Source organism: Neoarius graeffei, chromosome 1 (genome assembly GCF_027579695.1).
Source record: "Neoarius graeffei isolate fNeoGra1 chromosome 1, fNeoGra1.pri, whole genome shotgun sequence".
NCBI lineage: Eukaryota > Metazoa > Chordata > Actinopteri > Siluriformes > Ariidae > Neoarius > Neoarius graeffei.
Window position 1 is genome coordinate 63,690,499 of NC_083569.1, and position 26,630 is coordinate 63,717,128.

Genomic DNA, 26,630 nt, shown 5'->3' on the forward strand with positions numbered 1-26,630 from the left:
TTGCATGATGCCATGTCATGCCTGTTCATTGTGTGAAATTATGAATATTCTTATTTTTAAACATACAGTTGAGTGTCACTATTGCTTGGCACAGTGGCATGTTGTGTTACATCTAAAACTAAATAAAAAAGGAAACACAAAATAAAAAGTAAAATGCACCCATAAAGTCATTGTTGGTGATAAATTGTGTCACATTCATCGCATTATCTTAGGCATAGCAGTAGGTTTAAAAACAGGCTGATGAATATGGACTAGTTGAATGAGGACTTATTGTTGAGTCTCTAAAATAGTCATTGAATTAAGTGACTTTTGTATGTAAAATTAGGTGTTTAACAACCTGTTAAAAATCCACCAGAATGCAGGAAATGGCATCTAATTAATTAAAAATGTTCTGAGGGAGGACCCCCAGATCCCCCACAGTGTGTCCCCCCCCACATTAAAAATGCTTCTGACGCCCCTGTATATGATAGTATATGTTGTACTATATATATATCATATAAAATCTAACCATTTTGACATGTTATATAAAGTTAATCTTTTTGTGTTTCGGCATAGGAGCTACAGCTACACTGGCAGGAGTACTATGAACTGGTCATAAATCTGCTAAACTGGATCAGAAACCATATCATTGTGTTTGAGAACAGAAATTTGCCCACCTCATATGAGGACATTGAGGTCTCTTAATAGCTTAATAAGACACAAGCATGCACATGACATACTGCGTAAAAATGTTCTGTTGTTTTTGTATTATTATATAGAAGTTGCAATTCATTATGTGCCAGGTCATTTTATATTCCAAGATTTTTTTTAAAAAAGATAAAATAAAATCAACCTTCTACGTTGAAATTCCAGGTCTTGTTCCACCTTTTCAAGACAGAGTTGCCAGAAAAGGAGAAAGAGAAAAATGGCTCCAAACATGCTTACAATTATTTTGAGGTAAATATCACACTGGATAACATTTACAGTAAAATTTACAGAAATTTACTAGCAGCAGATTTGCCAGTAATGTACTCAAAATTTACACTAAACTGTAAAACATTTACAGTAAAGTACTGTAATATCTTACATAGTATAAAATAACACAATCAAGTAACTTTGCTAATTTGGCTGATGCCTTTAAAAAAAAAAAAAATTCAGTTGAGGCAGGATTGAACTGTGCTGAAATTTAAGGATCTAAAAACCCAAACATGGCAGCATAGCGATGCAGGGATATGAAGGCATGATCTTCTGATCTGTAACTCTAAACCTTAACGACTGCGCCCCCACAACTAGGGCAAATTTTAATTTCCCTGAGGGAACCCTCTCAAAGGGATCAATAAAGATCTATCTATCTATGAATGAATGAATTAATTAATTAATGAATAAACGAACCACCTCCACCCCTAAAGTTACTTTCACTAAAAGATGAATTTCTGTGCTTTACTAAAACAATGTTTTTACTAGCATATAAAATTAAATTCAAACAGGGTATGGGCAGCATGGTGATGTAGTGGTTAGCACTGTTGCCTCACAGCAAGAAGGTTCTGGGTTTGAGCCCAGCGGCCAATGGGGGCCTTTCTGTGTGGAGTTTGCATGTTCTCTCCGTGTCTGCATGGGTTTCCCCCACAGTTCAAAGACATGCGGTTAGGTTAACATGGGGTGGCTTTGGGCTGAAGTGCCCTTGAGCAAGGCACCCAACCCCCAACTGCTCTCCGGGTGCTGTAGCATGGCTGCCCACTGCTCTGGGTGTGTTCTCATTATTCACGTGTGTGTGTGTGTGTGTGTGTGTGTGTGTGTTCACTACTTCAGATGGGTTAAATGCAGAGAACTAATTTCACTGTGCTTGAGTGTGCATGTGGTAAATAAAGGCCTCTGCTTATTATTATTCTTCTAATCACTTAAAATATTAGCTAAAATTAAGGGCACAAAAATAATCCACTTAGAGCAGATGTTGACACAAGGAGAATTTTTACCAATTCTCACCCCCTTCCTATGCATTGTTTTCTAATATTTTACTGTAAACCATTGCAATGCTCTAATTTCGTAATTGTTTACAGGACAAGCCCATAAATATAAGAACAGTATCCATCCATCCATTATCTCTAGCCGCTTATCCTGTACAGGGTCGCAGGCAAGCTGGAGCCTATCCCAGCTGACTACAGGCGAAAGGCGGGGTACACCCTGGACAAGTCGCCAGGTCATCACAGGGCTGACACATAGACACAGACAACCATTCACACACCTTCACATTCACACCTACGGTCAATTTAGAGTCACCAGTTAACCTAACCTTCATGTCTTTGGACTGTGGGGGAGACCGGAGCACTCGGAGGAATCCCACGCAGACATGGGGAGAACATGCAAACTCCACACAGAAAGGCCCTTGTCGGCCGCTGGGCTTAAACCCAGAACCTTCTTGCTGTGAGGCAACAGTGCTAACCGCTACATCACCGTGCCACCTAAGAACAGTATTTTTGCTGTAAAATAAAGTCTATTTGGTTCCGATAAAGTCTATTTGGTTCCGAGCTCGGTCACCTGGCTGCTTCCAAGTATATAAGCATCTTGGTGGGTTTTGGAACCAAGTATTTGTGATAATCAGGTCGTTGCATTCACACCAATCCTTGAGCCATTCTCCATGTTCGTTAACTTCGCCGAGACCATGTGGGCCAACTGCCGATTGTGATCTCTGATTTCCTACTTTGGCATTGAAATCACCCATTACAACCTTTACTTCATTAGATTTGCATTGGACCAGCGCTCTATATAGATCTTCATAGAACGTCTCCACTTGATCTTCGTCTGCATCCGTGGTAGGTGCATAGCATTGTATCACACTAATGGTAAAAGGCTTCGCACTAACTTTTGCAAGAAGCACTCGATCTGAGATGGCCCAGAAGCCAAGGAGTGTACCAGATGTCTTCTTGTCAAGTATCAAACCAACTCCACCCTCATGTTTCTTTGAGCCTGAGTAAATCATTTTGCGACCCTGTTTGTTGATAAGTCCACTGTCTGTCCATCTCATCTCTGCTATGCCGAGAATGTTGATTTCCAGGCGGTCCATTTCATTGATTACATTGTCGAGTTTCCCTTTTTGGAAAAGTGTTTTCACGTTCCATGTAGCCACTCGAATTGTCGATGTTCTATCAAAGTTCTTGGTTTTGCTTTTGCGGCAGTCATTGGATGACAATCGGGTGGGTCCTCCCGCTGAAACCCGTTCCCTACCTCTTGAAGTGACCAAGTAGGCTCCCTTAACGCCGTTAACTGTTATTCCTTTGTTTGAACTCTGCATTGGTGTACTTGGCATCATCTAGACGAGTACAGGGTGGGATGCCGTTGCCTTCCCTGACCCCCCTTTTAGTTAGCCTCTTACAACACGCAGGGGATACGTTGGGCCTATTCTATTTAAGTCCCGGGCCCCACACGGGCCAGTTTAATGCCAGTTAAAACTTTACTGTGCAAAAAGGAAGCTTTATGATAACTGTGCCCAGAAGTGCCATTGACTTCTCTGGGCTTGGAAGCATCTGGTACGGATCATCACACAGTGGAAATGTGTATTGTGATTAGACAAATCAGTATTCCAGGTTTTTTTTGGAAGAAATGGGCACCATGTGCTCTGCACCAAAGACGAAAAGGACCATCCACACTGTTACCAATAACAAATCCAAAAGCCAGGATCTGTCATGATACAGAGTTGTGTCAGTGTCCTTGGCAAAGGTAACTTACACTTCTGTAATGGCAGCATTAATGCAGAAAAGTACATTGATGTTTTGGAGCAAAATATGCTGGCTTCAAGATGACATTTTTTCCAGAGATATTTCAACAAGACAATGCAAAACCACATTCTGCACATATTACAAAGGCATGGCTGTCAGTAACAGCTCAGAGAACACGAGTTCAGAACAGCCTCCAAACATGGCTGCTCAGACCTACAAACCCCAAGAACCACAGCGCCCTCTGTCTCCTGATTATTAATCACATCACCTGCATCTCGTTCAGTAATCAGCCCCTCGCCTATATAAGCACAGCTCTCACACTTGGACTTTGCAAAGTATCATTTAGTGTGCTCTCTCTCTAATGTACTGAGCCATTTGATTACCACCTGGTTATCAGTGTATGACCAGTATTCACATTTCGTCTCGACCTCGCTTTATAGTCAAGTCTACATTGCTCTGTTTGCTGATTGCTTGATCCTTGCTAGTTTCCTGACTTTGCTTCCTGCATGCCGATTTGGATTACGTCTGCAGTTTGTTCTACCCTGGTCTCTCCTGTGCCTGCATCCGCAAGTGCCTGCACTCTGACAATGGCTGTGGCAGGAGAGGGTGCCTGTCCCCCTGTCCCCAATAGAGTGTGGCAAATTTTGAAACAACGTGTGGCAAATATTGAAATAAAAAACATGATGATGACCCTGTACTGCTGAACACCTTAAAGGGATAGTTCGGGATTTTTGACATGAATCTGTATGGCATCCCCATCAATAGTGTCGTGCAAACACACTGACTTACCCCTGACAGCATCCTGTGAGTCCAGTTCTTGTTTGTTTGTTCTTGTTTGTTTGTTCTACCCTGGTCTCTCCTGTGCCTGCATCCGCAAGTGCCTGCACTCTGACAATGGCTGTGGCAGGAGAGGGTGCCTGTCCCCCTGTCCCCAATAGAGTGTGGCAAATTTTGAAACAACGTGTGGCAAATATTGAAATAAAAAACATGATGATGACCCTGTACTGTTGAACACCTTAAAGGGATAGTTCGGGATTTTTGACATGAATCTGTATGGCATCCCCATCAATAGTGTCGTGCAAACACACTGACTTACCCCTGACAGCATCCTGTGAGTCCAGTTCTTGTCCAGTTTTGGTCCAGACGAAAGTAGTCTGGCAAGTTTGTTGGGGTCACGAAAGTAAAACGTTTTTCATCTCAAAACAGTATGTGTTCAAAAGAGTGATATATTTGGATCACAAAACCGTTGCCAAATAAAAAGTCAGACCTCGAAATCGCTTGGCACTATTTTCTCTCCCTTCTTATCACTGCGCGCTGCCGCCAGGTGACAGCGAAACGCAGACCCACTAAGCTGGTGGGAGACCAAGGCTGCACTCTATCCACGGCTTACACACGTGATGGCACGGAGGATGTGTATAGTGGCAGCATCTGTCCCCCCAGAGAGGATCTTTTCAAAAGCAGGACAGATTATAACTGAGAGGAGAAATAGAATCAGAATTAACTAGTTAATTGCAGCAATTAAAGGAATAGGTAGGAAAAGGAAGGCGCAAAGACACCGCGCAGCGCCTGAAAACGGGTTTTCAGGCGCTGCGCACCCGTTTTCAGGCGCTGTGCGGTGTCTTTGCGCCTGCAGCGGTGCTTTGCCTGTGCTGTGGCTGAAAATAGTTCCAGATATAAATTGGTCTAGTAAATCCCTTCGTGTTAATTTGCATTGATATGTGTACTCGATGTGAATGTACAAGTCATGAGAAATAATTATAAAAAATCTTGAGTTATTTAATTCACTTTTGCAACGACAATGCTAGCTGGACACGCCGGATTACAGCGACTACGCTAAGCTAAGCTAACCTGGGCGTTAATAGATCAGGGCAATGGCTGGGTCGGCTACAAAACGCTTTGGCTCACTCATCCAACTCTAGGGACTGCAGGGACTGACTCAATTTCATCTGGGGGTGGCGTATTCCTTTAAATCAAAAATAAAATCTCAGGAGCCGTTTGGGAGCCGAAAGAGCCGGCTCCTTATAGTAAGAAGAGCCAAAAGAGCCGGCTCCCGAAAAAGAGCCGAAATTCCCATCACTAGTAAACAATGAATGAAACAGCCGTGGCTGTCACCTGGCGGCAGCGCGCACTGATAAGAAGGGAGAGAAAATAGTGCCAAGCGATTTCGAGGTCTGACTTTTTATTTGGCAACGGTTTTGTGATGCAAATATATCACTCTTTTGAACACATACTGTTTTGAGACGAAAAACGTTTTACTTTCATGACCCCAACAAACTTGCCGGACTACTTTCGTCTGGACCAAAACTGGACAAGAACTGGACTCACAGGATGCTGTCGGGGTAAGTCAGTGTGTTTGCACGACATTATTGATGGGGATGCCATACAGATTCATGTCAAAAATCCCGAACTATCCTTTTAAAACCTGTTTGCAGGAAGAACGGGACAAATATAACTCTTGAAATGCTTCATCGCTTTGTGTCTTCCATCCCTAAACATCTTTTAAGTGTTGAGAAGGAATGGCAACTTGATAGCGGAGCTCCCAGCGGAGCACCATACCTAAGAAAAAATGGTAAACCCATCGAGTCGATTTTTTGTGGTTTGTCCGTGTCCGTTTACTACCACTCATACACACCGCCTAGTGGCCAGTGTTAGTAATTACCAGTCATACACACCGCCTAGTGGCCAGTGTCAGTAATTACCAGTCATACACACCGCCTAGTGGCCAGTGTTAGTAATTACCAGTCATACACACCACCTAGCGGCCAGTGCTAGCCAGTAAAGAAATAAAACAAAAGAGACTGGCTATGATATAAGAAAATCCTCCAATCCAGAAACAGATGAGAGCTCCGCTTTTAGGCAGTGCCTAAATCTATAGGTTAAAGTTTACCGTCCCAAGTTTTTTGAAATGTGTTGCATGAATCAAAATTGAAATGAGTTTATTTTGAAAAAATAATAAAATTCATGAGGTAAAACATCAAGTAATGTGTTGTATTGTTCTGAGTGCAATACAGATCAGAAATTCTTTACAAGATTAGATTAGATTAGATTAGATTAGATTAGATTAGATTAGATTAGATTAGATTAGATGAGATAGAACTTTATTGATCCCTTTGGGAAGGTTCCCTCAGGGAAATTAAAATTCCAGCAGCATCATTACAGGATACACAGAGAATAGAAAATAGAGAAAAACTTCTAGATAAATTAAATTAAATTAACTATTTACATATACAAATATAAAAAAGAATAATATATGAAAGAAGAAAAAAAATTACAAATCATTGTTTTCAGTTTTAATTTCAATTTCAACATACCTTCCCAACTTTATCTGATTTGAGGTTATATTTGCCCCTTTGAACTACATTTTACAGTGTTATAACCTGGCATTGAAATGGACTTAATTGGGACTCTAGGGCATTGTTTACCACTTGGTTGCTTGTCCAACTAATGGCAGACAGATTCCTCAAGTAAGAGTTGTCGTGACATATTCATTTTTAAATAATGGATTTGGTGTTGCGCCACATGATTTTCAAAGTTTAACCCCACTATTTGTCCTCAATTTAGTTACCTGTCATTTGCCATCCAGCAGTCAGATCTCTCCTAGCTATCAGTGGGGAGGGGGAGGGCCAACACATGCTTCTTCCAAGGCACATGAAGCCACCCAAACAACATCATTCTGAACTGCTGTTCATGCTATATCACAGGGCAGTGTAACACACATGCAGGAAAGTGCTGTCTACCTTTATCTCCACATACTTCACAGACACTCATGATTGGGTCGTGTTGCTGTGATTGACAATGGAGAGAGAGAGAGAGTAATGCCATCCCTCCCACCCAGAGAGCATGGTCAATTGGCTTCTGCCCATGGAAGGTTGTGGCATTGTCTGGCTTTGATCTCACAATCTCCCAAAGAAGAGATTATAGCTTTTCTGTTCCATCACTGACCAGCCTGGATATTTTTTAGGTAAATCCTGATTGAGAATTTTCCAGAACTTTATCCCAGATTTGTTTTGATAGCTCCTTGGTCTTCATGATGCTCACTGTTTAGGTATGTTCTCTAACAGGTGTTCACAGATGTATTTATATTGAGATCATGTGGCGCTAATTACATAGGTGAACTCCATTCAAGTAATTGTATGACTTCTAATGGCAACCTGTTGCACCAAAACTAATTTAGGGGTTTCACAACAATTGGGTGGATAATTATGCAATCAAACTTTTACATTTTATTTTGCATGATTACTGATTTCCCCCTAAATTTCAGTATTATGGGCTATTTTATGATTTAGGACAGAATCCTAAATAAGTTAATTGCAGGTTGTTACTGTGCCATATCTGGAAAATATTGAATGTCTGTATTGGCCTATTAAACGCCATAGCACTTTATAAAGTACCCATTCAAAATATAGCGTGATTAATGTACTATATTCGCAAAGATATTATACTTAACAGTTTGCCTTTGTATGCTGTGTCTTTCCTTGACAGAATGCAGTGCAAGCTGGGAAGCTTAAAGTACATCCTGGTTACCACCCCAGTGATGTGGAGAAGGAGTGGGATCGACTCTGGGCAGCCATACTAAAATGGAAGCGAAAGAAGTTTGAAGGGTGAGTGCGCCAGTGTCTTCATATTACCTTTTGAAAATTAAAAACTAAAATGACTGGTTCATTACTTAGACTTTTAGACTTCATACAGTGGTGCTTGAAAGTTTGTGAACCCTTTAGAATTTTCTATATTTCTGCATAAATATGACCCTAAAACATCATCAGATTTTCACACAAGTCCTAAAAGTAGATAAAGAGAACCCAGTTAAACAAATGAGACAAAAATATTATACTTGGTCATTTATTTATTGAGGAAAATTATCCAATATTACATATCTGTGAGTGGCAAAAGTATGTGAACCTCTAGGATTAACAGTTAATGTGAAGGTGAAATTAGAGTCAGGTGTTTTCAATCAATGGGATGACAATCAAGTGTGAGTGGGCACCCTGTTTTATTTAAAGAACAGGGATCTATCAAAGTCTGATCTTCACAACACGTTTGTGGAAGTGTATCATGGCACGAACAAAGGAGATTTTTGAGGACCTCAGAAAAAGCATTGTTGATGCTCATCAGGCTGGAAAAGGTTATAAAACCATCTCTAAAGAGTTTGGACTCCACCAATCCACAGTCAGACATATTGTGTACAAATGGAGGAAATTCAAGACTATTGTTACCCTCCCCAGGAGTGGTCGACCAACAAAGATCACTCCAAGAGCAAGGCATGTAATAGTCGGCGAGGTCACAAAGGACCCCAGGGTAACTTCTAAGCAACTGAAGGCTTCTCTCACATTAGCCAATGTTAATGTTCATGAGTCCACCATCAGGAGAACAAACAAGGGTGTGCATGGCAGGGTTGCAAGGAGAAAACCACTGCTGTCCAAAAAGAACATTGCTGCTCGTCTGCAGTTTGCTAAAGATCACGTGGACAAGCCAGAAGGCTATTGGAAAACATTTTTGTGGATGGATGAGACCAAAATAGAACTTTTTGTCCATGAACTGAATCTCAAGAGACAACAACCCTAAGAATACAGGTCATTCTACCAAAGAATGGTTAAAGAAGAATAAAGTTAATGTTTTAGAATGGCCAAGTCAAAGTCCTGACCTTAATCCAATCGAAATGTTGTGGAAGGACCTGAAGCGAGTAGTTCATGTGAGGAAACCCACCAATATCCCAGAGTTGAAGCTGTTCTGTATGGAGGAATGGGCTAAAATTCCTCCAAGCCGGTGTGCAGGACTGATCAACAGTTACCGGAAACGTTTAGTTGCAGTTATTGCTGCGCAAGGGGGTCACACCAGATACTGAAAGCAAAGGTTCACATACCATTGCCACTCACAGATATGTAATACTGGATCATTTTCCTCAATAAATAAATGACCAAGTATAATATTTTTGTCTCATTTGTTTAACTGGGTTCTCTTTATCTACTTTTAGGACTTGTGTGAAAATCTGATGAGGTTTTAGGTCATATTTATGCAGAAATATAGAAAATTCTAAAGGGTTCACAAACTTTCAAGCACCAATGTAGATGTTCAGCATTTAACTTAGAAAAAATTTTAACTAATTGGAAAAATGGCATATAGAGCGAGGAAGGAAAACACTAATTATGGAAAATTATTTTATGCTTGCTAACACTGGGAAATATTTAAAAATGATTGTCATTAGTTTCCAGCACAGTATCTGTGTTTGTAATTAATAATTTGGGATAGTGTGGACTATATTAAAAGCACAGCTTAGCTACAGTCTGATCAACCATTTATTTTCAAATTGTTTGAAACTTCAAGAGTTTTCATAGGAAAAGGCTAGTTGGATCATGCTAGCTACATATCCATGTAGCAACCTTGATAGTTATATTTGACTCTCGTCTCTATTGCACAGACTCTAGCAGTTAAAACTACTTACTGCGCAGACTCTGGCTCCAAATTTGACAACATAGCAGAAGTATTTTGGCTTAATTTCTGTAGAATGGGAGGCAATGAAGCCATGCCATCCATGTTTTGTACAGTCGATGATTTGAATCAATTCAAAGATTGTAAAAAGTTAAATGAGTTTTTTGATCCAGCAGTGCTAATAAACACTACATTAATTTTATTTTAGCATACACAACATACTATATTTATCTTGTGTGTCAAGTCATGAAATTTCTATCCTGCTTTTGGTTCACGTCACTGTTAATCCAAAAAAGAGTTGATTCACTCATTCCAGGCAAGAAAACCTCAAAGTCAAACCCAAAACTGTGTAGTCAATTCCATACACTGAAAATAATTCACCACACATGTAGCCACAGCGGGCGGCACGGTGGTGTAGTGGTTAGCGCTGTCGCCTCACAGCAAGAAGGTCCGGGTTCGAGCCCCGCGGCCGGCGAGGGCCTTTCTGTGTGGAGTTTGCATGTTCTCCCCGTGTCCGCGTGGGTTTCCTCCGGGTGCTCCGGTTTCCCCCACAGTCCAAAGACATGCAGGTTAGGTTAACTGGTGGCTCTAAATTGACCGTAGGTGTGAATGTGAGTGTGAATGGTTGTCTGTGTCTATGTGTCAGCCCTGTGATGACCTGGCGACTTGTCCAGGGTTTACCCCGCCGTTCGCCCGTAATCAGCTGGGATAGGCTCCAGCTTGCCTGCGACCCTGTAGAAGGATAAAGCGGCTGGAGATAATGAGATGAGATGAGATGTAGCCACAGCAGTTAAAAAAAAAAGTTTCAGTAGCAAAACAGGGAGCAGACATTTATTTAGTCTTAATTTTGAATTTTTCTCTTTGGAGTTTAACAAATCAGGCCTTGAAAAAGAGAGAGGCCTTTGTTAAAAGTGTGTACCAGTTGAAATGTACACTTAGGCTCTGTTATCTGTTAGTCTAGGTATCTCATTTGGTTGAAATAAGCATTTGATAATCTCATCTCATTATCTCTAGCCGCTTTATCCTGTTCTACAGGGTCGCAGGCAAGCTGGAGCCTATCCCAGCTGACTACGGGCGAAAGGCGGGGTACACCCTGGACAAGTCGCCAGGTCATCACAGGGCTGACACATAGACACAGACAACCATTCACACTCACATTCACACCTACAGTCAATTTAGAGCCACCAGTTAACCTAACCTGCATGTCTTTGGACTGTGGGGGAAACCGGAGCACCCGGAGGAAACCCACGCGGACACGGGGAGAATATGCAAACTCCACACAGAAAGGCCTTCGTCGGCCACGGGGCTCGAACCCGGACCTTCTTGCTGTGAGGCGACAGCGCTATCCACTACACCACCGTGCCGCCTTGTTGTAATAAATTGCCTGATAAATTTCAATAATGTTGTTTCAGTAACAGTTTATAAATTTCAGTCATAGTTACTGACCTTTTATTTATTAAAGCCTAGTTGGGCTCTGTAGTAGTATTGATTAAAAAAGCTGCAAATAAACAGCTTTTTTAAGCATTTGTGTATTTAATATGTTTAAATCCAAATAATTGATTAAAGATGAATCAATTATCAAAATAATCATGAGTTGCTGTCCTAACAGGCTATATAGTCTACTGTAGCTTCATGCAGGCATTGTGTCAGATGTCCATGTTTTAGTGACTTAAGATATGTAAACACTTCAGCATGTGTATGATGTGTGCAGTTTGGTCCAGCTCCAAGGGCAGATGGATTCAGGTGTGCATGAGGAATGGCTGAACCAGATGGAGACACTGCTGCATATGGTGAGACACATGAACATACACTCACTCTGAAAGAATATGGACTCATAAGCATGTAGTAAGAAGTACTGAAAATTTTAACACCAACTAATGCAATACACTGTACATTTGTGATTGATAATTTATACAATTGTGCACTTAGAGTAACTGTTTTGGGTGCATGAGGTGAACTGATTGACTGTTGAATTCTGTATGGTGGCATAATGTTCTTGACAGTGGATAATAGTGTATTGTCGTCATGTTTGTAAAGGAACACAGTTTGATATAGACTTTTTACCTCACTTATAACACGGTAGCGTTGGGCAATTTTCACAGTTCATTTTTTACACAAACACACAGAGTTGTGGTCAGAAGCTTACATACAGTGACCTCAATGCCATCTTGGATCTGAAGGTCATGGCAATATTTGGGCTTTCAGTAATTTCTTTGAACTGTTCTTTTTCTATGGCAGAATGATTGTACAACAGACATTAATTAAAAAAAAAACTAGAATTTGGTGCACAAGTTTTACTTTTCTTTGGGTTTTCTGAAATCAACACAGGGTCAACATTATACATACATGGTCAAAAACTTACATACGCTCACTTAGATTATTAATTCAGAGGTGCTGAAACTTCCAAAACGTCTCTTATCTTGCCGAGGTCTCTTAACTTCCTGTTAGTGATCATGATTGACTACAGCTGGTAGCTTCTCTGTGCCTTCATAAAAAGGGTTTGTGAACAGCACTCACTGGATTGACCAACACACAGTAAAATGGGAAAGTCCAAGGAGCTCAGTGCAGATCTGAGAAAGAGGATTGCAAATGTACACAACTCCAGAATGTCTCTTGGAGCCACTTCTAAACAACTGCAAATTCCAAGATCAGTTCAAACAATTGTATCCACGTTATTGTGAGGTGTAGTCACTTTGCCAAGCCACCTTGCTTCAAGAAAACCAAAACTATCACCCTCAGCTGAAAATAAATTGGTTTGGATGGCCAGAAACAACCTAGGAACTACCATGGCACAGCCCTGCCATGAACTGGAAGCTGATGGATCACTGTCTCCAGTTCAGATCACCATGGACTGAACTAGAAATAACCCCCTGCTCCAAAATTGACACCTTCAAGCTAAACTAAAGTTTGAAGCTGACCACACGGACAAAGAAAAAGCCTTCTGGAGGATAGCTGTATGGTCAGATGAGACAAAGATTGAGTTGTTTGGCCACAATGACCACCATGTACAGAGGGACACTGTACCAGCTGGTGGTGGTGGTAGGATCATCATGCTCTGGGGCTGTTTTACTGCCAGTGGAACTGGTTCATTGCACAAAGTGGATGGAATAATGGAGGAGAACTACCTCAGAATTCTTCAGTATAAACCATCAGAAACTTGAACACGACTTGGGACTTACAACAGGACAATGAACCCAAACACGCATCAGACCTGGTTGTGGAGGATCAAGCAGGCTAACATTAAGCTTAAAACAAGTACTGACTTCAACCCTATTGAAAATATATGGACCGTGCTTATAAGTAGAGTCCATGCCAAGAAAAAAAATTTAATTGAACTCTACCAATTCTACCGGGAGTCTGTTAGGGGTGGCGAGATGTGGAGAGTTAGGATCCAATAGCAGAACACAAACTAGGAAATCCAATAAATAAAAAAATGATTTAATTAAAGCCCAAAAAGGGTCAACGACCAAAAAAAAAAAAAAAAAACAGACAAGGTAGACAGAGCTAATATGAAAAAACATGAATAGTTCTGACAAAAACTGAAGACAAAATGTAATGCAAAAAACATGGAAAAACTGACAAAACGTGAGTGCAAAAAAAAAAAACTGTGGCTAAGACTAGACAAAACAGAGCAAAAATCCAGGAAGCAAAAAATGGCACAGAAACAGACAAGACGTTCTGGCAAAGTCTTCTTCTTCTAGGTTTTACGGCAGCCGGCATCCAAAAAGTTGCATTGCTGCCATCTACAGGACTACCACCTTAGTGCACATACATACACACCAGTGTCCATTAAGAACTTGAAAAAAAACCATCATCTTCCCCTCCCGTTTGACCTTATTTCTAAAATACCTTTCAGAGATACTTCTTCCAAGCCAATCTCCCGCAGCTGTCTAATTAAATCTTGCCTTTGGTGGTCATGATTTCTACAAGAAATCAAAACATGATGAACTGTCTCGCGCTCTCAGCAAGAACACAGGCCATTTTGATGCTTTCCCAAAATAAATAAAGTGCTGTTCAGAAATGTGTGACCAATCCTCAATCTAGAAATAATTACCTCTTCATTACATCTAGCCCCCCCTCTTTGACAGACATTAACTGAATCAGTCACTCTACCAACAATTGAGAATAGATGCCTCCCTTTGTTTTCTTGCTCCCAAAGCTGTTGCCATTTTAAAATTGCTTCCTGCCACACAATACTTTTAACCTCCGCCTTGGACAGATTTATGTTGACATCTATAGTTACCTTTTGAGCAGCTTCCTTAGCCAACTTATCAACCTTTCCATTTGATGCTATACCTACATGTGCTGGGACCCATACAAATGATATTTCGACCCCTCTCCTTTTCACATCTCTAATTGCCAGAAGAATATCATATATAAGGTCTTGTCGGCTCTTTGATAACCCTTTCCCAATACTATTGATTGCTGACACAGAGTCACTAGATATCAATACTTTATGGTTCTGAATCTGTTCAGCCCATTGTACTGCCATCAGGATTGCATATAATTCCACTGTGAATACACTTAGAAAGTCTGAGGTTCTCTTAACAGCTTGGATATTCCACCTCTGAACAACAAAAGCTGCTCCTGTAGCACCCGTTTCTTGATCCTTTGAACAGTCAGTAAAAATTAATATGTAATTCCTGATACCTTTCTCTTACATAACATTGAAATTCATGCACCAAATCTGCCTCAGGATTATCTGACTTAGGCCCTGTCCACACGGCAACGGATTCAGGTGACTCCGATACAATTGCTTATCGTTTAGGCCTGGCGTCCACACGGCACCGGCGTTTTGGGTGCCCAAAACGCAATCTTTTTGAGAACGGGTTCCAGAGTGGCAACGTTGCCGTTGTGAAGTCGTCTGGATGAGTAGAACGGATTTGTTTACGATGACGTCACAACCACATGACTGAGTGCTTCACGCCAGGTAGAAGTGTAACGAACTCGATGCGAGTTGTCAACAAATCCTATAACTTGGTTCATGAAACGCACTTACAAAATATTTTCACGCTGAATATTTATTGTGTAATGGTGCAAAGTGAGAGAGAGAGAGAGAGAGAGACTCTGCCCTTAGGGCAGAGTCAATCCCGCCAGCAAAAATAGGGAAAAAAAAGGAGCGATCTCACCTCTTCAGATGTGGGTTTAAGTCCTACAATACATTCCTCAAAAAGGGCGTAGAAGAGCAAATTAATCCATCAACGTGTAGCATTCAATTTATTCCGGACCATTAAAGACGCCACCTTCCGCGTAGAATCATACGTCATCCTCGACGCCATATTGGATAGGTCAAAGCGGAGAATAAAGATTCATGTGCTGCGTTTAACTGTACCAACAGGTTTATCGTCCAAACGAGATCACATGGGATTACCTTTCACAGGTGAGAAACAAATTAATCCATCAACGTGTAGCATTCAATTTATTCCAGACCATTAAAGACGCCGCCTTCCGCGTAGAATCATACGTCATCCTCGCCGCCATATTGGATAGGTCAAAGCGGAGAATAAAGATTAGCTGCGTTTAACTGTACCAACAGGTTTGCCGTCCAAACGAGATCACATGGGATTACCTTTCACAGGTGAGAAACAACAAATTAATCCATCAACGTGTAGCATTCAATTTATTCCGGACCATTAAAGACGCCGCCTTCCGCGTAGAATCATACGTCATCCTCGCCGCCATATTGGATAGGTCAAAGCGGAGAATAAAGATTAGCTGCGTTTAACTGTACCAACAGGTTTGCCGTCCAAACGAGATCACATGGGATTACCTTTCACAGGTGAGACTGGAAAAATACTTTTCATTGTATTTGGTCATTATAATGTAATTTTACGAACAGATTTTCCTGACTTTGTGGCTAATATGAAGTCTCGCGCATAATAGTTTATGCGCATGCGTCCTTACTTCTTCTATTGTTCTGGTGTCTCCGAAGGGACCGTCTTACAGCGCCCCTAAAGGTGTGGCATGTGTATTGCATCATTTTCAGCAAGCGTTGCGTTGCCATATGGACCTGATATTTTACTGATCGTTGCCCATTTGGACGTGATATATTTTTAAATAACATCTCGTTGCCATTGTCGTGTGGATGTAGCCTTAATCTCAAGCAATTCTAAATCAGTCTTTGGGAACTCCAATTGCCATAGAGGAACTGATGGCCACATTGCTCCTGGACAAAAGTTCTTGTCAAGAATAGCCATTTCCTGTGCCACTGTCTCTCCTACCCATCCAAAACTTGGACATCTCTCCACCTCTCTCTCCCAGCTTGCCTGAATTATACTTTTAACTGGGTGATCACACCTTTGACCCATCAGATTAACCCGATAGTTAGCCTGAGGCTGCTTTCTCCGCAAACAGAGTGGCATTTCTCCTGTTTCTACCTGTAAGGAACATACTGGGGAAGATTGCACAGCTCCTGTACATATTCTCAGTGCCTTAGCTTGAACTATATCTAACCCAGCTAAAACTGATTTGGCTGCAGATCCATAAGCCAAACATCCATATTCAATTCTTGCTCTAATTAGATATATATAAATTTGCTTCAAAGAAGCTACATCTGCTCCCCATTCTGTGCCAGCAAGGCATCTCATTAAATTCATAACCCTTTTACATTTGTCTATTACTTTTGATACACGATCTCTCCATGTAAGTCTTGTCAAAAAATACACCAAGAAATTTAAAACTTTTAACTCTTTCCAAAGTCCTACCATACAGTTCCAGTTTTAAACTTTCATCTATTTTCTTCCTAGTAAAGAACATCACCTTAGTCTTTTCAATAGATAGTCTAAAACCCCATTTCCTTCCCCAATCCTCCACCAGGGTTAGAGCTTCCTGCACCTTCTTCAGGGTGTACATCACATTCTTACCCCTTTTCATGCTACCATCATCTGCAAATAGCAACTTTTCAATTCCTGGCTGGCAAAGTCCCCTTCTTCTTCTACTTTTGACTATTGGCGGTTCACAATATATGATTGTATATCGCCATCTACTGTATAGGAGTGTGTGAGATGGTCAGGTCAAGTCTTGGCACGGCACAAAAAAAGGTAGAAAAATAAAATAAAATAAAATAAATTCTTCCCATTAATTCTGAATCTGTTAGATACCTCATAAAGGCTTTAATCCTATTTCCCTGCATTCCCTCTTCCTTCAAAATGTTATGAATATCTCCTTCATCTCCTTCTTGTTCTATCCATTTTGTCCTATGATCATTGTACTTCCTGCAGTAGAAAAGAATGTGTTCTACATCTTCCTTAACCTGACACTCAGCACAAAGCCCATCAGTTTTCCCCAAGACATGTAGTGTGGCGTTGAGACCAGTGTGCCCTAATCTCAACCTTGTGTGTAACTTCCTCCCTTTGTCCAAGCCCCACTGAAGTGATTCTTCTCCCACCAACCTGATGTTGCACATTAAAGTACTGCCTACCCTTGGGGGCGTCGTGGCTCAGGTGGTTAAGGCGCCATACCATGAATGCGGGCGACCCGGGTTCGATTCCGGCCCGAGGTCATTTCCCAATCCCTTCCCGTCTCTCTCTCTCCCGCTCATTTCCTGTCTCTACACTGTCCTATCCAATAAAGGTGCAAAAAGCCCAAAAAAAAAAAAAAAAAAGTACTGCCTACCCTTTGAGTCTGTCTCCCATTCGTCCTGCCATCTACTCATGATTTCTGCTTTAATAAAAGATTTAGCTTCCCCTTTTCCTAATGGTACATGAATTGTGATACAGTGGTGACCTAAAGCTTCCTTGGCAGTTTTATCTGCAGTTTCGTTACCGTTGAGGCCCGTATGAGCTGGTACCCAGCAAAATTGGACGGTGAGTCCAAGATTTCTGAGTTGAGCCAATAGCTGTTTCATTTCAATAACTAGATCATCTCTTACTGCTTTTCCAGAGATAAAGCTTTGCAAAATGGAGAGTGAGTCTGTGCATATGACTGATTTTAAAGGTTTGACTTCTTCAATCCATCTCAAAGCAGTAATTATAGCAGTTAGTTCTACTGAGTATATGGACAAAAAGTTATTCAATCAATATCCATAGGTCCTCTTGAATTCTGGTATATAGATTCCTATACTACACTGACCATTTTGAGGGTCTTTCGAACCATCTGTAAATATCTGTAGGTAACCATAGAATGTAGAAGTCAAATAGGTTTTACAATGTATTGCAAAGCTATGTTCGTTAGAGTGATCTTTCTTCGCTGTAAGCAATTCTGTGTTAACATCTGGAGCAGGGAGGATCCATGTGGGGACACTACTCATAGCCAATGCAGAGCTGAACTTAAGATTTTTTAAACCAAACACTCTCGCAGACTCATCAGTATTCCATCCAAATCCCTTAGCTTCTTTGGAATATTCCCAACAATCTTTGAGCACTGATATGGCTGGACTGTCAATGCTGCACTGTAGTCTGACCCAGTAGGTCAATGACAGTTTTGCAAAATGCAACTGAAATGGAGTTTCCTCTGACTCCACTTGTAAGGCACTAATGGGAGTTGTCTTAATAGCACCCAGGGCTATTCTCAGGGCCCTTGAGTGTACTCTTTCGAGTTTCAAGAGGGATGTTTTACAAGCAGAGCCATACACTATACAACCATAATCAATATTTGACCTTATCAATGCTTTATAAATATTGAGTAAAGATTGTCTATCTGCTCCCCAACAAAGACCAGAAACCATTCGCATCAAGTTCAGAACCTTTTTGCACTTTGTTTCTATGTATTCAATATGTTGTTTCCAGGTGAGTTTGTTGTCTAACCATAGACCCAGATACTTGAAACCTTCTCCTCTTTTGAGCAGGTGGTTGTAAAGTAAGACTTCATGGTTTTCTGGGACTTTCTTCCTTGTGAAGTATGACACTTGTGATTTTTGCACGGAAAACTTAAAACCCCACTCCACTCCCCATTGTTCTAGGATATACAAGTCCTTCTGTATTGTTTTAGTGATATGCGGGATATTATTCCCCCTTCTCCAAATGATGGCATCATCAGCATAAAGTAGACCATCATTCATTCTGTTCAATTTCTCAAAAATATCATTAATCATAATATTAAATAAAATTGGGCTAATCACACTACCCTGCAGAATTCCACCTTCCACTGGGAACTCCTTTGAAACAGCTTCTCCAACTCTAACCCTCAAGGTGCGTTGTGATAGAAAATTTAAAATATAGTTGTACATCTTCCCTTCGATGCCCATTTTCTTTAGTTTGATTAATAGTCCTTCTCTCCACATTGTGTCATAAGCTTTTTCAATATCCAGGAAAATTGCTACCATCACTTCTTTCATAGTCAATGTTTTCTCAATTTCATTTGTGAGTTTGACCAGCGCATCTGTAGTTGATCTTTGTTTTCTAAATCCCATTTGATAGCTATGGAGTAAATTATTATATTCTAGATAGTAGTTTAGTCTAGTTACAACCATTTTCTCCATTAATTTGCCCAGGTGTGAGGTGAGGGCTATTGGTCTATAATTACCTGGATCACTTTTATCTTAACCAGGTTTATGAAACGGGAGGATTGTTGATCTTTTCCATGCCGTTGGTAATGTACCCTCCTTCCACACTTTGTTAAACAGCTTAAGGATTATTTCTAAAACTTCTTCAGGGAGTTGTCTAAACATGGCATAGCAGAGACCATCACTGCCAGGGGCAGAGTAGGCCGTATTATTTAAAGCCATTTTTAACTCTATCATGCTAAAATCAAGATCTATACTAGACATGTTTGATTCCCTCTTTGTAAGAAGGTCCTCATTCATACTCAAGATTTCCTCCTTTCTTTTCTTAAAGCAGTCTTCCAGGTGGTGACCTTTGTGAACATCTGCAAAAGTTTTAGCTAATATATTAGCCTTATCGACATCTGTAATATAATGATTATCCCTATCAGTTAAGACAGGAATATGAGGAGGTTCATATCTACCAGTCATCTTTTTAATCATCAGCCATACTTGGTTGAGTGAGGTTTCTCTGCCTATTGATGAGCAAAAGTTTCTCCAGGATTCTCTTTTCGCCTCTTTGATAGTTCTTCTAGCTAATGCTTTCTTGTTTTGATAGTCCAATAAGTTATCATAGGTTAAAGTATTACGTAATAGCTTAAAAGCTTTATTTCGGTCCTTAATCGCTTTGGTACATTTATCATCCCACCAGGGGACATTCCTCGTGTTATTTTTGCCCTCACTCATTGGTATAGACTGCCTTGCTGTAAAATAGATAAAGAAGCTTATACTGTCATTCATGTCATTCACACTCTGTTCAGATCCTGGTATTCGTTCAGCCAAATCTGCAGACATGTTCTAGAATTCCTCCCAGTTAGCCTTCCTAAAAAGCCATTTATGATGTACATAATTATGTTCAGTCCTGATTTCCACATCCACTTTACACCAGATAGGAAAATGATCACTGCCAATAGTAGTTGTTTGGTCAGTGTTCTATTGATATCTGTAAGCTAATCTTCTGTCAACTAGGGTTAGGTCAATACATGAAGTCTCATTCTTAAGGATATTGAGTCTAGTGCCAGAGCCATCATTTACACAACTAGCATTCTGTCATTGATGACTTCTTCAACCACCATACCATTTAGGTCTGTGTGCTTGCTACCCCACAAACTATTGTGGGCATTAAAGTCGCCACACCAGATCTCTGTGTGATTCCTCTTAGCAACACTATTTAAGAAATCAATTGTTAAAGGAACAGTCCACCGTACTTCCATAATGAAATATGCTCTTATCTGAATTGAGACGAGCTGCTCCGTACCTCACCGAGCTTTGCGCGACCTCCCAGTCAGTCAGACGCGCTGTCACTCCTGTTAGCGATGTAGCTAGGCTCAGCATGGCCAATGGTATTTTTTGGGGCTGTAGTTAGATGCGACCAAACTCTTCCACGTTTTTCCTGTTTACATAGGTTTATATGACCAGTGATATGAAACAAGTTCAGTTACACAAATTGAAACGTAGCAATTTTCTATGCTATGGAAAGTCCGCACTCTAATGACAGGCGTACTAACACCTTCTGCGCGCTTCGACAGCGCATTGATACTGAGCTCTGTAGAAGGTCGCGCAAAGCTCGGAGAGGTACGGAGCAGCTCGTCTCAATTCAGATAAGAGCATATTTCATTATGGAAGTACGGTGGACTGTTCCTTTAAGGCTTTACATGGGTTATAATAGTTAATGATAGTATACGTCTCCTTAGGCCCATTAAATATTTCTGTAACAATACATTCATGTTCACTGCTTGTTTTAATGCATTTATAGGGAATCCCTTCTTTAATGAATGTTATACATCCACCACCTCTCTCATTACCCCTGTCACGTCTAATAGCACTGTAACCCTTAATGACAAATTGTAAGTGTGCTTTCAACCAGGTCTCCTGGATACAAATCACCTCAGATTTGTCTGTTAACTTTTGAATATATCTTTTAAGTTCCTGACCATTGGCTATTAAACTTCATGCATTCCATTGTAAAATGAAAAACACCATAGTCCATTCAATTATCTTGAGTCTGGCCATATTTGAGAGTTAGCATTTTATGTATCTCATCCACTTTAGCAGTAGACCCCAATAAATCATTGGCAATTTCCACAATAGACTTAATCCTGTCACTTTTCCCTGGATATTTCAGAGTTTTATTCATTACTGTACACAGGAATGCAATAAATTCATTTTTCTTCACCAACAGTGTGTCCTTTGTAATGTTAGTGTTGCATGCACACTTCTCTGGGGCTGGCATAGGCCTAGGACCAGGCCTAGTCATGTAATGACTTCCATCCAGTTGTACCTGCTCATTCAGGTTAGTAACTCTGTCATATTGGCTCCATGTAGGTCGTTGCAGTGTAGTGGGAACACTAGAGACTCTTTTGTCATTCTGAACCATCTTAAGGGCGTTCGCATAAGACATCTTACGCATGACTCTGCATTTCTGTACCTCCTTTGCCTCTTTCTGTTTTTCACAGCCACCATACGCAGCACTATGTGGGCCTCCACAGTTGCAACATTTTAACACTTCTGTCTCACACTTATCATATTCATGGTCCCCACCACATTTAGCGCATCTTAATTTCCCTCTGCATTGGCTTGCAACGTGTCCAAATCTTTGGCAATTAAAACACCTTAAAGGGGGAGGGATGTATTCGCGAACCGTGTAAGACATATAACCCATTTGAACTCGAGCTGGTAGATCTTTAGTGAAACTTAACAAAATTGACATGCTGTCTGTTTTCTCTTTGCCTTTATGGCCCTTTTCCACTACCCTTTTTCAGCTCACTTCAGCTCGCTTCAGCTCACTTCAGCCCGACACGGCTCGCGTTTCGACTACCAAAAACCAGCACGACTCAGCTCGTTTCAGCCCTGCTTAGCCCCTAAAACTCGCACCGTTTTGGAGTGGGGCTGAAGCGAGCCAAACCGTGCCGACTGAGGTTGGGGGCGTGAGCAGACACTCCCCTGTGCACTGATTGGTGAGGAGGAGTGTCCTCACATGCCCACACACGCCCCGCGAGCGCGCTGGGATCTGTAAACACTGTAAACCCGGAAGGAGAATAATTACGAATTGCGAGAATTTCTGAAGCCTTATGCGCCTCGCCTCATCTATACGCTCTTGCCAGTATCTGTCCGCGTTGTCGGTGACAACAAGCCACAGCACCAAGACCAGCAACACTAACGACTCCATGTCCTCCATGTTTATTGTTTACTATTCGGGTCGTGAGACTACCGCTTAAAAGCTCACTGAATCAGTGACATACAGAGCATCGTGCACGAGTTCGCGGCGCGCAAGGCTCGTCGTATGCCCTTCAAATAATGCGCGCAGTAGGCTATTGATGTTTTATTATGAGCCATGTACAGTATGTCGCCTAATGTTTTTTTGTTTCTGAGTTACATGTTCGTTTGAAGGACTTAATGTACAAAATAACATAGTTGCACCCCGTAGTGTTGAAATTGGTAAACACAGTGCATTCAGTGAGGTTTGCACCGCCCTCCTTTTATTTCTGACTCTTCCTGTCACCACTCTGAGCGCTCATTCGTATGCCCTTCAAATAATGTGCGCAGTATAGGCTATTGATGTTTTATTATGAGCCATGTACAGTATCCTAATGTTTTTTGTTTCTGAGTTACATGTTCGTTTGAAGGACTTGATGTACTAAATAACATATAGTTGCACCCGGTAGTGTTGAAATTGGTAAACACCGCAGTTGCGGACATTTTGTAGCCTAAAATGATGTTATGATAAGCTTTAATAAAGGGCCCGGTCATTTGCCCCGCCCCCGGCCCGGCTCTGACTTGTTCCGCCACTGTCACTGATGTCACTGTTTGCGCTGCTTAACGACATCACGTGACGTCCACCCACTTTCGCTAACTCCACCCAATGTGTCCACCCACTTCCAGCCAGCACGGTTCAGCGCGGTTGTAGTCGAAATGCAACTCCAACAGCCCCGCTCAGCTCGACTCAGCTCGACTCGGCACGGCACGGCTCAGCCGCGTTTGTAGTGGAAAAGCGGCATTAGTCAGTCGTTTAGCATCAAGTATTGCATACTGGGACAGGTTCTCTTTGATCTCTTCAATAGAGACAGTCGTAGGAATTCCTGATATGACCCCTCTTGTTCTAGATGCTGTCCCTGGAATGTGTGAGGATATCTTAAGCTTATTAAGTGTGTTTTTCTTTAGGATGTTGTTACGTTGTTCTTCTGAGCTAGCATAGATTAGCAGTCTACCATTCCCCAGGAATGTGGCATGATGAATCTTCCCTATTTCTTTCTGAATGGCATTAGTGATGTGAATGGGATGTAAATCTGGTCCACCTTTTGCTTCGAAGGCAACAATTACTTTCCATGTCGTAGTCTCTATCTTCATTAGACCGTCTTCTAACCACTCTTAACCTTTTGACCACTGAGGCCACCGATTCTCCACTGCTATCTCTGTCTGATAGCTTCCTCACCCGACTAAGTTCATCCCAAAACATATCGTCACCCAGATTATTATTTCTCAAATGCCCGCCAGACTTCTCCACCATGACCATTTACATTCACTGTACAGTTCTGGTAGGATATCAACATTACCGCATATTGCAGACAGATTTAAATTCACCACCGTCAGCAACCCAGTTCTTCCCGCTCTCCAGCCATCTTTAACCAATCCTGGCCTAGTGGTCCTGTCCATCCGTACGCCGGCAAAGTCCCCTTCTTCTTCTTCTTCTTTTTTTTGAATGGCGGTTGACAATGACTTTGGTGTATTACCGCCACCGCTGGACTGGAGTGTGGAACAGTAGTTGCCTCTTCTAAAAATTAAATGCGTCTTATTAGACCTGTCTCTTTCAAAAAAGTAAACAACAACAAAAAAATCTTCCCATTACTTCTTTGTAAAATATTTTTTAGTCTGAATGTTGTATCATTGGTCTCTATTGGCCCTTTTCCACTACCCTTTTTCAGCTCACTTCAGCTGCTTCAGCTCACTTCAGCCCGACACGGCTCGCGTTTCGACTACCAAAGAACAGCACGACTCAGCTCGCTTCAGCCCTGCTTAGCCCCTAAAACTCGCACCGTTTTGGAGTTGGGCTGAAGCGAGCCAAAGCGAGCCGAGTGAGGCTGGGGGCATGAGCAGACACTCCCCTGTGCACTGATTGGTGAGGAGGAGTGTCCTCACATGCCCACACACGCCCCGCGAGCACGCTGGGATCTGTAAACACCGTAAACCTGGAAGAAGAAGAATTACGAATTACGAGAATTTCTGAAGCCTTATGCGCCTCGCCTCATCTATACACTCTTGCCAGTATCTGTTGGCGTTGTCGGTGACAACAAGCCACAGAACCAAGACCGGCAACACTAACGACTCCATGTCCACCATGTTTATTGTTTACTATTCGGGTTGTGAGACTACCGCTTAAAAGCTCACTGATGTCACTGTTTGCGCTGCTTAACGACATCACGTGACGTCCACCCACTTTCGCTAACTCCACCCAATGTGTCCACCCACTTCCAGCCAGCACGGTTCAGCGCGGTTGTAGTCAAAATGCAACTCCAACAGCCCCGCTCAGCTCGACTCAGCCCAACTCAGCATGGCATGGCTCAGCCCGACTCAGCCGCGTTTGTAGTGGAAAAGCGGCATAAGTGTTCAATAAAAACCTGTCTCTCTTGCTGGTATTTCCTACAGTGAATCAGGACATGCTCTACAGTTTCTGGGCTTCCCATGCAGAATTCGCAGTTACTATCAGCGTGCTTGTTCATTTTAGCGAGAGTGCTATTCAGCTTTGTGTGCCCCATTCTCAGTCTGGCCAACACCACTTCTTGCCTTGCACCCCCATCACCAACAATTTTCGAGACTTGAGGCTGAATGTTAAAAAGATGCCTCCCAGTGGGCCCACTCTCCCAGAGCTGCTGCCATTTATTGTTAATTTTGGTTTTAATTATGCTCTTTACTTCTGCCTTGCAATACTTTATGTGCGTATCTATATTCTCTTTGCTTGCTGCTCTTTTGGCATATTTATCTGCCATCTCATTCCCCTCAACCCCTATGTGAGCAGGAACCCATAAAAAAAGAACACTTAAAACCCGCCTTTAGTAATGCACTTGCCAGCTAAAGAATCTCAAATAGAATGTCATCCCTGGTTGTTGAGTGAGAGAGCTGAATACTTTGAAGGGCTGAACTAGAGTCAGATGCTATAACTATTTGCCTGTTTCTCATGTCATTACCCTCTAACCAAAGCAGGGCAAACCATATGGCTACCAGTTCCGCTGTGTATACCGCCAGATCGTCTGTCAGCCTCTTATATATGGCCAACCCAAGTTCAGGGACCACATGTGCCACTCCCACCCTTTTGTCTGTGCCCTTTGAGGCATCTGTGTGCAAAATCATACACTGGTTGTAGTGTTCTGATATGTACCCACTCACTCTCCATTTGTCCACTTCACCCTCTTGCCTTTCCTCAAGCAGCCCAAAGTCCACTTTTAATTCTTCCAAGGTCCAAGGAGGAACTATAGGGTATGACACTGTTGGGGCGATATCAAGTCTACTTAACCCCATGCTCTCAACCCTGTCCTTGACAGTCCACCCAAAGCTCCTCCCTCCCTCATGTAGTCGCTCTTGACAATGAGTCAGGACTAGCTGTACTATGTGACTCTCATCATGACCCCCGAGATTAACCCAGTATACCAGGGCAAGCTGCTCCCTTCGCAACTGTAAGGGCATTTCCCCCACCTCAACCTGAATTGCATTCACTGGTGAGGTTTTGACTGCTCCACAGCATATTCTCAAGGCTTGATTATGCATTAGATCCAACTTATGCAACATTGACTTAGAGGCCGACCCATAGGCTATACATCCATAGTCAAACACTGACCTCATTAGTCCAGTATAAATTGCTCTCAGTGCTCCCCTTGATGCTCCCCATTCAACCCCACACAGACATCTCATGACATTTAGAATTTTTTTGCACTTATCCACCATTTTCTGGATATGGAAGGCCCAGGTCAACTTCTTGTCAAACCACACCCCCAGATATTTAGAAACATCTACTCTTTCCAACTTACTCCCTGACAGGAGGA

The 26,630-nt window shown here is 41.8% G+C and overlaps 1 protein-coding gene across 2 annotated transcripts in view; it reads left to right on the plus strand.

The window, feature by feature from the left end:
• si:ch211-212k18.13 (ubiquitin carboxyl-terminal hydrolase 47) overlaps positions 1-26,630 on the plus strand; it is a 60,130-nt gene that overhangs the window by 20,784 nt on the left and 12,716 nt on the right. For both annotated transcript variants that reach the window (XM_060914237.1, XM_060914322.1), the window contains exons 12-15: positions 556-675; positions 853-936; positions 8,175-8,293; positions 11,830-11,908. In XM_060914237.1, the coding sequence (XP_060770220.1) occupies positions 556-675; positions 853-936; positions 8,175-8,293; positions 11,830-11,908 (402 nt within the window). The remainder of the gene's footprint in view (positions 1-555; positions 676-852; positions 937-8,174; positions 8,294-11,829; positions 11,909-26,630) is intronic.